The following is an 11,910-nucleotide window of genomic DNA, read 5'->3' on the forward strand; positions in this document are numbered from 1 at the left end:
AGAGAGAGAGAGAGAGAGAGAGAGAGAGAGAGAGAGAGAGAGAGAGAAAGGGGTCCACCTCAGCCATTTTGTAAAGGTGACTTTGCGGTTGCCGTCGTTAACTCATCCCTGTGCATGTCTATCTTTGTACACTCCCCAGATCGCAAGTTTAGCCGACACAAGTTCTCTGAGTCGCCCATGAACATTTGTAAAGATATATATAAATATTTAAATTACTTTTCTTGTAGGCTTTCAACTATATATATGTTAAATCCCTACCTTCTAACAATGCTGGTGTTCAATAAAGACAGTTGCTACGTGTTCTACTATTTACTCTGGTTTTATGATGTGCTACACACACACACACGACACACACACACACACACACACAAACCATGTGTAAACATACAGAAGATGGCAAAAAGAGCAAGCAGAGACTCAAAAGAGGCAGTACAGATCAAAGCTAGCGAGTGTGAATCATCCATATGAGTTCACAGTCTTCAAATTATAAAAAAGTCAGAGTTCCTCTCTAATGTTGTGAAAAAAGGCTGTACCTGCAGAATAGTTCAAAAGCCTCCTTTGTGTTCGCCGGCATCTGGGTGTTTTCTTCCAGTTTGAGTGACTTCTGTCAGGCTTTCTGCTTGTGAAAAAAAAAAAAATGTAATGATAAAACAGAGAGAGCAGCAGCTGCCTGCTGGCGTCTCCATCCGGGCTCTGTGGGTTCTGTTTACTCTTTATTATTCTAGTCATTTAAAAGGAGGTCACGTTCACTGCATAACACCACAATACATAATCAGACAGGATGCATTTACAGTGACGTCTGCGCCGGTTTGTCAGCCTGAATCAATGCAAGTCGGAGCCCCAGGTGGAGAAGTAATAGCTGTAGAGACGGGGGTATAAAGAGAGGAGGTGACATGGGTGCAGAATGCCAGTGCATTCCTACTCTATGCTGTTATTGTCTATGCTGGTTTTTGACAGATGGTGTTATCTCACACACACACACACACACACACACACACGCAGTCAATGTTTTACGACGCTGGGACAAAGCTGCACCATTGATAATGCATTTCAAAATGGCAAAAAGAATGCATGATGGCAAAATGGTAAATAACAGGGGTTTCGTTTTTTGTTTCTACAGCAATGCATTATTGCACAAGAGTACAACTACCTGCAGTGCATCTTTTAATACACTCTGAACAATGCTTCCAACCAATGTAACAAGGGATCAACACTGTGATCAACAGTGTCTGGAAACACTTCATGAAGCCACATTGAAGAAAATGGAGCCAGGAGGTTGACCAAAATGTCTACAGTCTGTAACGACAGGAAGTCCAATACGATGTGAACTTTTTTGGGGCTATACGAAAGGAAATGTTGAGTTCAGTTCTGGGCTTTTTGTCTGGCAGTTGCTAAGCTACAGAATGATATACACGTAGGCAGATCCTATTTTGCGTTTGTTTATAAAAACGACACGCTTTAATCACACTTTAGTCTCGGCTGCTGAGAGGAGAACTTCAATCGGTGGCTGATGTGGAAGATTCAGCCTCATATATAATCAAACTCATGTATCGCTGTGAGTGACGATGTAACAGAGTGATGTGTGTGAAGCAAAGCAGCTCTCTAAATTGGCTCTTTGATGGTTGCTGCATCTCACTGGAGGGAACCAGCAACAACAAATAAGCGTGAACATACATACATGTGTACACCCACCCACACACACACACACACACACACACACACATGGCTGCACATATGCAAACATACCACTCAGAGAAAGTAACTTAATCACACTTTTGTTTGTCATTACTGGATGATAAACAAGTAATCCCTGTGAAAGACGTCTCCGTTGACTCCGGCATCAAAATAATAAGCAGCTTGATCAAAACGAGCTGGAAAATGAAATCGATGCATCGCCTGCGCTTGAGTTTCTGTAAATTGACAAAAGGACAAGAATGAATCAGAAGTTTGACATCAGCCGCGCATAATGTGACGGGGCGGTCGATGCATTATTCACACATGGGCTATTGATTGGATTACAATGCGGCGCTCTGTTATCACTGCGTTAACAGTGCAACGTTCTCCTATTCAGCCTTCAGTGTGCAATATTTGTGATGGGTCTAATTAAATGTTTGCATCAGTATAGTGCAGTGCTGATGTTCTCTTCACGTGGAAGTACGTTTCAACATCCAGAACACACTAAAGCTAGAAAATGCACATCTTCAACCCAGATATGCACGCAACGAATTCTGCCATTTGTGTAGAAGTGAATTGAACAGTCTGAGGTCTCAGAGGGACTATAGCTCCTGCTGACTGAGCCCCACGGTCACGAATACCAAACTCTGCCAACTTCTAAGCCCCGTCTCTCCAGTCTCTCTCCTCTGAAGCTGTAACCCTCCTTCTCCCCTGCATCTCTGCTAAAACCTCTTCCTCCTCTGTCCTGATCCCCGTTCAGTCCCAGGAACATTCAAGGCCTTCTTCTGCTCAGCTGCCGTCCCGACTGTCCCCATCACTCCCCGTCAACCCACACATCCACATGAGCTACTACTACTACTACTACAGCTGAAACAGGAACACCCTATTCTCCCTTTAGTGATTAGCAACCTCTGCTGCTTCCATCTGTTGGATCCTGAGAAGGAATTGGATGTGGAAGCCACAGTTATATTTAATGCTGATGGAGTTTGGTTGAGGCATTGGTGTGAATACAAGTCTTGTCTCAGGCTTTAAAGACGCAACGCTGCTATTTTGTTGTTGAATGCAGAGTTAAGACTTAGTCATTGTATCTCCTCTTCCTCTTAAAACACTCAACAGTCTGCCGACCTTGACACACTGATTAAAAACCTGTCTATTGTGTTTCCCTCTGTCGTATTGGAGGAAGTCTGTAAATGTCTACTAGCCAGCCCTTTTCACAGCAAGCATTTTGACTTGGAAAAAGGAAAAGCACAGGTGTTACAAATTACATTAACGATGGTTCTGTTCGATTCAAATAAGCCTGCAGAGCCAGCATGCACAACAGCAGGACCCTGAAATTTAAGTCAGCCATCGTTTATTTTATTATTTACACCTGTGGTCTTCCTGCTGTGATGTGTCAAATTGTCTGCTGTGAAAAAAGGCCTATTTTAAATTTCAAATTTTTTTTTATTTTATCATTTCATACAAATATTTTCTGCTGAATTTCATTTGAGTCATCCCATTACCCATTACTCTCAATAAAAGATTTTGGTGAAACTATTCCAAACTATCAAATCAATGCTGAGCTCGGGTCTCCACGTTCTTGGCTTTCATCTCTCTTTTTTTTTCCGTGGTGTTCTAGTGCGACCTAGTGGTCACCAGCCAGAACTGCAGCTGCATAACTCCAGCACACAGCGTGACACCGTTTAGACTGGATAGGGTTAGAAATAGGATCCTGATGAACATATAGGAGGAATTAACATCCTAAGATGTTAACAAATTTGTAACAAAAGGTGCATTAATAAATGCAGGTTTGCATAAAACCCACATGAGCTTAAAATACATCACAAACACATCAGAACCAAATGCTGCATGTATTACTTCAAACAATAAAAAATGGTCAGAAAATGAAGACATTAAAGTAATTATACTTACAATCTAAATTTCTACAATCCAATTGCATAAATTATTGGCAAAATAAGTGATTTTAATACAGAATAAATCAGACTAAACCCTCCATTGCTTCCCAGTTAAGACAGTAACGTAGCAAACTTCAACATAAACTGACCAGCCATCCCAATTTCCTCTACATTGAAAAGATGCAGAGTTTTGTCGACCCACAAGGAGCATGATCATGAAGATGTGCACTAAAAAATCAATTTATAATTTGTAAAAATCTAATTTAGTGTGTATGTGAGTAATTTTCCCATCACAGACTACTCTACTGTTTCCCAGCCTTGTATTCATTCATGTTACCTTGCACACTCATTTTTTCCTGTACAACGAAAGCCTATATTGTGTCGCACTGGGTAAATCAAATGGAATTGCATGAAAGTGAATGTAGGCGTTATGACATAAAGAGTGTCTTGTTGCACTTGACCCTGAGCAACAGCAAAGAACTGAACAGGTGAGATCAAATATACAACAACACGCGGAAAAGGGTGGTTGTATTTTTGAAAAGCCAGTCAAAGTGGAAAAAAATTAAAAATGAATGTGTGTCTTTTGTAGTGATGGCTGCAAACAAAAGGCAGGGAGCAGATAGAGCGGTATTAGTGTGACATGTGTGTGTAATGTATGCTGATACATCGTGTGTCAAAGCCCTGCAGGACAACAACCACAACCACGCCTCCAGACTTCCAGACTGTCAGGACATCTGTCATCGCTGACAGTCATATGCCCTGCCATGTGTGTGTGTGTGTGTGTGTGTGTGTGTGTGTGTGTGACAGAAAGACAGAGAGAGAAAAAGGATGGGTGGATCTTTTGGCAGCGGGTCATTCCAGAGAACATGGGAACAGCCGTGCTTCTTAAACATTCATGTCTGGTATCCTCAGTGGCACTTTTTGTTTTTGTTGTCAAAGGAGCTGAACCACGGCAGCCATGTCAGATAAAACAAGTGTGCAGACAGTATAAGAGCACGGAAATGTGTATGAGACTCTGTTCAGGCTTTCAAAACGTATTTTCCCACCTGATCTGGCGCAGCTCATTCTCAAGAACTACAAAACCAAATATGTAATTCCTGACAGTAATTTTCTGGTCTAATAGTCCAGTTTAACTCAAGTGCGCTGACACACACACACACACACACACACACACACACACACACACACACACACACACACAAATGTGAATTCCCTCCTTAAAAGGTCTATTCTTTTTACTGTAATTATCATGAATAACATTGACTTTAAAGTGCCTTTTCTTTCATTTAAAACTACTTAATTAAAATAAGAGGGTTTTACCCTTTTAATCAACTTTGCTGAGGCCTTTTGAGGAACAATGGGACAAGATGACAATCATTTCACAGAATGCTGGCAGTTTTGATGGATGTATGTATGTATGCTCTTATGACACTAGGGGGAGCAGTTTACACACACTTGGATAAAGTCTCACAGGGAAGAATTGGGGGGTGGTTGTAAGGGAGAACCATAGTTAAATAGGACAGAATGTGTTTGTTTGTTTTTTTAAGTCAATTTAACTGTGACACTGTGTGCTGTTTATTTCCTGTTGTGTGAGACTGAGGAGAGGGTACAAGTGCAGCAGGTCAAAGGAATCCAGTCGTTATGGAACCAACAACCCTGGTCAATGTGATGGTACACTTTATTAAGAACGTAGGTAAATCACAGAAAGATTCTTAAGCATTGAAACAAACTGGGGCTGAATTATTAGGGGAAAAAAATATGTATGACTCAAATTTGTCCAGCTTTGTTGTCCTTGTCCCAGGCTGTTATTTTTACTTCTGTGTTGAGTGAGATGCAAAAATTAAATTCAGGTTAAATTCCTTCTATGTGCATACTTGGCCAATAAAGCTGATTCTGATAATAATTAAAGTCTATCTCATGGAGTACAAACTCTATATGATAAATGTGTGATAAGTGATGTCATGTTATATAACTGGACGATAACAGAATTGACAACATCCTTATTTTGCACATTTTCTTCAGCATCTCTGACAACATATATTTTAAAATAATTGAATTCAATTTTTATGATTTATTGGAATAAACAGGTGTTTAAATTATTTGGATTTCCAATATATGGATATCCATAGGTGTATACTGAAATCCCACCATTCTGTAATATTACTCCAACTACTGTTTTGGTTAACAATTCCTAACTTGGCACCCTTTACCAAAGTCCTGCTGTAATGTAGTAGTAGTAGTATCATGCAAGACAAGTGAACAATCTAAGCACATTCCTTATCATAACAATGCAAGCAAATACACACACAGATGACAAATCAAAAGGAAAAACATAAATAGATGAGCAGAAAAAAAGAAAGCACAGACTTTCACAGAAGGCACAAGGGAGTCACTGAACGCTGTTCATCCCTCCGGTAAAAATAAACAGAATTAAATCTATATGCCGAGGAGGATTGAAGCTGTTTTCTGAAGGCTTGTGGTGGCCCAATACTTTTATTATTGGTTTGGTTCATGGTTAACATTATACATAGCCTGTTTATATTATACAACATTGACAGGAATATGTTTTGTTGTCTTTGGGGTTTACAGAGTCCACCAGCCTTTATCAATGTCTGACATTAAGAAGTAGAAGATAGGAACTATATCATTGATATATTTGTTTGCTTTAATTGGTCACCTTTGTAGAAATAATGCTGATGTCCCATCACTGTAGCAACTGTAATGACTATTCAATCATTTCTCACTTATATCAGTCTTTGCTTCCCCTTGTTCAGAAAACAAAAATCTGACATTGTGAGAAGAATTTGCCAAACCTTTTGGAATCACAGTGAACTTAAGACACCCTTCTCTATATGTTTTACCATAGTGTACAACGGCCTCCACGAAAGGGTTTTGCTAACTGGTTGTGCTTTTATTTTGGAAATTTCCGAGACACACGATACATAAAACATGTGTTCTTTGTATCTATTTGCTGCTGTCAGCCCGCCCTATAGCTCTTCTTAACAGTACTGGAGTCTTCACAGGGGTTCCCCATTCACAAAGACTGACTGACTTTACAGAGGGCGGGGGGAGGAAGAGAGGAAGGGAGAGAGCGAGGGAGAGAGAGAGGGAGAGAGAGAGAGAGAGGGAGAGAGGGAGAGTTGAGACGTCCCTTCCTCACTTGGCTGCATTCGGTTTACCGACACCGGAGAAGCGACCATGCTGTGGAAACTAGTTGAGAATGTCAAGTATGAAGATATTTATGAGGTAACGTTGCCGTCCATGTGTTTGTGGTCTTCCGGACTTATTAGAGATGCCGCTTTTGGGGAGTAATGAAGTGTTGAGTTAAGTGGTGTTCTGCAGGAGGCTCTAGGCCTGTTATTCTGTGATGTGGTGACGGAATATGAATTGGAGGACATTTCGCTGTACATCACAAGATATTTCACTCGTTTACGCTCGAATGTTTCAAAGTGTTTGTTATATATGTATGTTGTGTTTTCGGCTGTGGTCGGGTCCACTCGCGTTTTAGATCATAAGGTAAACGGGGAGGAAAAAATGACAGTGGATAGAGACGATTTTTTATTTCACCTTTTCCAGAATGTACACATATGGGATATATCTTGAATATGGTATTACGTCTTTTGTGCAAATTGATGTTCAAAAGTAACATAAAACTTTAATTAAAAAGATATATATTTTAGCTCCATACATATCTCTATAATGATATTTAGAAAAAGACCAGTGATGTTGCAAATTATGAATCCAAAAATAGTCGAATTACAAATGAATATTTGAAAATACAGCAAAAGAAGAAGAAAATAAGTGAGAACCGCTGGGTCAGAGGAGGAGGGTGGTGATGTGTCGGAAGTATGTAAATCGTTTGGCTGTCATCCCAGAACAATCATTTTTACAAAAACGAGCGAGGAGAAGGGGAGAAATACCGCCGCGCGCGGGGGTGAAACACTGCTCCGGCTCGCGCTGAATGGGGGCTCGAGCACAAAGCCAATGAAGAAAAGGCAGCTCGCGAGGCCCCTCGGCTCAGCCCGGTGGGAAACCCTCGTCTCGTGCCGCACATGGCTTTTCTCCCACGGCGTGAGGGAGGGGGAGGCAATAATGTTGTTAAACAAGTCATCCAAGAGAGGCGAATAGGGACCGCTATAGTCTACGATATAAAGTTGAATCGCTTCTTTTGACTCGTGACACAGTTCACGCGAACCCCCTTTGCTCCCCGCGGTGTCTCGGGTGGGTTTTTCAGCAGGCCAACAAAAGGCAGCTGCAACACTTCATGAGCCACCATTTAGTCAGTGTGTAATCTTCAGTGTGCCAGTGTTATTGCAAGGCTGAAGTTTAGCTCAAATATATTTTGGTGACACCGTAATAGGATGTGTTCAATCTTGGTGTCCGTGCGTAAAAGTAAACTGCGTTTGACTTTGGTGGAAGCCTTCTCCACATCGTCTTGCATTGGCACGAGGCTGAGTGTGCCCTTGACCCTGGTGGGAAAAGGGTGACCCGATGAGCTTTACATGACCCCATGTTCATATTGTTATCCACCACATTGACTTATGTTGGGTTTTATAACGTTAAAGTATGTTTGCGCAGAAACGGTTTGCGCAAAAGTGTCTCCAAGAATGAGTATCTTCCTTGCGTCAGATTTTGCCTAAGAGCCCCAAAGTGAGCTTTTTTTGGTGATGGGGAATTCCTCACTGGTCTGGTCACCTTGTTCTCTTTCTCCTGCGAGAGAGAGAGAGAGAGAGAGAGAGAGAGAGAGAGAGAGAGAGAGAGAGAGAGAGAGAGAGAGAGAGAGAGAGAGAGAGAGAGAGAGAGAGAGAGAGAGTCCTCTCTCTATCTCCTGCTGTTCGCGCGTCGTTTCGGCTCTCCACGGAATTTCAACGTCACTCACGGTTACGCGAGAGGCTTCACGCTCCATGTGCCGCCAGTCCCCTGCCTGGTGCACATTAATATTCCTGTAAGTCTCAGTCATGAATAACAATTACACCGTATACCGGGGGTAGAGGCGGACGCTCTCGGTGCTCACACTCAGAGCGGCGGCAGCTCCGGGCGGAAGAAGGTTCATCATGGAGCTGTAGACCAGGCCGCGCCTGCAGATACGAACGCGCTGCTTTTACCTGGAATTAGTTTTGGCTATCTCGGGCCAACACTATCTTTACCATACTGCTGATACCAACAGAGGGTTTACAAATGTTAGTTCACTCCTACTCCACTGCGGTGAGTTTCCTTTCCTCACAATGTATATCAGAATTTGTTTGCGCAAATGGTGAAGCCGTAGACATTGCTTGGAGGTTTTCGTTGTGGGTCATTTTAAATCAGGCTATAACCTTTTTTTCTTCCAGGCTCCTCTAAGGCATTGGACCTCCTGAACAAAAATAAAACAGTTAGGCTACTTTAGCTACATCACCAGGGGCAATACACTAATAAATGCACCGTGGTCCTATACAGGCCTCCGTGTGTTTTTATTTCGTTAAAATGTGATTCCAATAGCAAGGAGTTGATTTGTTCTATTCTTCTCTGCACCCTCTTCAAGGACCGGCATGACGGTGTCTCGAGCCACAGCTCGCGCTTGTCCCAGCTGGGCTCGGTATCGCATGCGGGACCCTACTCCAGCGCGCCGCCGCTGTCTCATGCGCCATCCTCGGACTTCCAGCCTCCGTACTTTCCGCCACCATACCAGCCGCTCGCTCACTACCAGAGCCAGGACCCGTACTCCCACGTCAGTGATCCGTATTCCCTGAACTCCCTGCACCAGAGCCAGCAGAGCGCATGGGGGGCGCGGCAGCGGCAGGACGCCGGGGAGCGGATGGACAGCTCGGCTCTGCTGGCGCAACCGCGTGTCTCGCTGCCTCAGCTGTCCGGGCTGGACCCACGGCGGGACTACGGTGTGCGGCGGCCAGACGTGCTGCTGCACTCCGCTCACCCGGGACTGGAGTCCGGTATGGGCGACGGACTACTGGGGCTGCACGGTATGGAGGATATTCAGGTGAGTCAAAGATCACAGCTGAGATTTAAGTGAGTTAAAGTGCATGTAGCACATTTTCCAGCTCCATTATGATGTTGTTTTCTTAAATGTATTTATTTTAAATATTGAGATCACTTTATCCGAGAAAGGTAAACTGCAAGTCTGTTGAACTAAATGGGGGAATATGGCACTGTAATTCTATTCAAATGTATTGTGTTTAATCTCAGATATAAAAGGCGATTAATTAATTGTAATTATAAATGTAACAATTTACAGTAAAGCACTTTTATGTTTGACTAAAACGAACATGTTTACTCCAGGTATATAAAACATTTTCCATGTACGTTTTGAAAAACCACAACGAAATTAAAATAAAAGGATAAATGACAAAAATGACAAATAGAATGAGAAAAATTGCAGTGTAAGAAACGGATTGGTAATATCTGACAGTAGTCTTCTTCATTGTCTCCTTGCCTTTTAGAGTTAAGGTCAGTGAACTCACAGCAGCTCCCTCAGGGCTGGACTCTCACAGCAGCTGTAGCCTGAACACAAATGGCCCAAAGCTAAACAAACTGTCTTCAGAGAGCTCAGACATCTTCTTTGATGAGAGGATGCTGATATGTGGAATAATTCACTTATCCATAATTGCTGCATGGAGCTCAAATGTTGCTTCGAATTCAAGTTCACCTCCCTTCACTGACATAATGGTTAATTAAAACAGCAAATCCTGGAGAAGATGTTGCAATATTTGTTCAACTTTGATAATAAAATAGCCTTTGTGTTTTTTTACCTTTCTAAAAAATGTATTTTATGAATAATTATGGTTTACTCTATTTATTATTATTATTATTTTTCAAATTTGTATTACTACTATTATTATTATTATTATTATTATTATTATTATGATACACATGCTAATTGTATTGTTGTGATTGAATTCATATAGAATTCGAAGGCTGTCATTTTTGTTTAGTTTTTTGCTGCCATGTTCAAAAAAGACCTGGTGAAATAGACTTTATAGTCAGCTGTGTGGGATTTCATCTTCCCCTCGTTTCCCCTCAGGGCACAACCATTACGAATTGTTAGCCATTTAACCTCCACATTAGATTCTCATTTCTGGCTTTCCTTATTTGTGTCATGCATTTATTAACCCCATTTAAATTCTTTCTCTGTTTTTTACGAGCGTGAAACAACAGCAGGGTCTATTCAATGAGCCATTTATTGAGATTGATGAATGGGGCTTTACATTTGTGAGAGTAGCTTCTTCTATCCCATATGAGTCACAACTCAGACCTGAAATGAATCCTGCGGGATTTTGTAAAAAGATAAAATAAAGTTTCACATGCTCTTTATGGGTTATTATCACTGTGTGGATCTGCTTGTTTAAAGCAGACTATACTAATTTGTATTATTTATCTTGCTTTTAACAGACCATTGACGACACCAACGGAACGAACATCCTGGATCAATCAGTAATTAAGAAAGGTAACACTCTCACACACACACACACACACACACACACACACACACACACACACACACACACACACACACACACACATGTCCTCATATATTGTTTCTTTACTCCTTGTTATATAATGTATTTTCATAAATTATGATATGATTATATTATTATTTATGTGTAAAAAAAGAGGCACGACTTGGATCTAAACTGGAACCTATACGCGAGACATCTCGTTTGGTTCTGTTAAAGGTCGCTCCCCGGTCCAAGCAGGCGCACATTGTTTTTCGGGTGTCCGGGATGAGGAGTTCGAGGCCGGGTTAACGATCCCGGTATATTGACTACAGCAGGCAGTGTGTCGCTGACAGGCTGCCATGCTCCCGCCCTGATGATGTGCGGTGATTTAGTTACGGGATGTTGAGTGACTGAGCTCCCCGCGGGGCATTTAAACCGCTGATGTAATAAATGGCACCGCTCACGGAGATCTCGTGAGCTCGTTTAGAGCTAATCTGCGGTATTATCCCCCGTGGAGCCATCAAAAAACCCCTCACACTGGCCCCTACGCATGCATGCACGGGACTAGCTGGCTTTTTTCTTTTCTTCTCTTTTTTTTTCTTACGCCATTAGCGCGAGCATTAACACGCGGGATGAAGCAGCATCCAGTGCTGCTGGTGGGAATTAAACCGGCCGTGGAGAAAAGACGGGGAGGTGGTTAATGCGATTGCGAGAGCGCGAGCCAATCAACAATCGATAATATTGTAATGAGAATGTCGCGCGACATTAAATAACAACAAATGCCCGGCGCGTGCAGCGCTTCATTAGGCCAGGGCCGCCCTTAGAGCGCGCGTGGTGTTATACGTTGAAGTAAAGTTTGACAGAAGAGATTTAAAACTTAAGTGGATGCAGGCACTTATATACATATATGT

General features: G+C 42.1%; 1 protein-coding gene across 2 annotated transcripts in view; it reads left to right on the top strand.

Annotated features, from left to right (window-relative positions):
* The first annotated feature begins 6,739 nt into the window (after positions 1-6,739).
* The window catches only part of tfap2b (transcription factor AP-2 beta), a 12,314-nt gene continuing 7,143 nt past the window's right edge, over positions 6,740-11,910 (top strand). The window contains exons 1-3 of one of the 2 annotated variants that reach the window (XM_031861832.1): positions 6,740-6,815; positions 9,091-9,543; positions 10,953-11,007. In XM_031861832.1, the coding sequence (XP_031717692.1) occupies positions 6,768-6,815; positions 9,091-9,543; positions 10,953-11,007 (556 nt within the window). In that variant the 5' untranslated portion in view covers positions 6,740-6,767. Of the gene's footprint in view, positions 6,816-8,613; positions 8,775-9,090; positions 9,544-10,952; positions 11,008-11,910 lie in introns of those variants that run through there. The other variant, XM_031861831.1, reaches the window with a different exon arrangement.

Source organism: Anarrhichthys ocellatus, unplaced genomic scaffold (assembly GCF_004355925.1).
Source record: "Anarrhichthys ocellatus isolate YVR2014 unplaced genomic scaffold, GSC_Weel_1.0 scaffold25, whole genome shotgun sequence".
NCBI classification, from domain to species: domain Eukaryota; kingdom Metazoa; phylum Chordata; class Actinopteri; order Perciformes; family Anarhichadidae; genus Anarrhichthys; species Anarrhichthys ocellatus.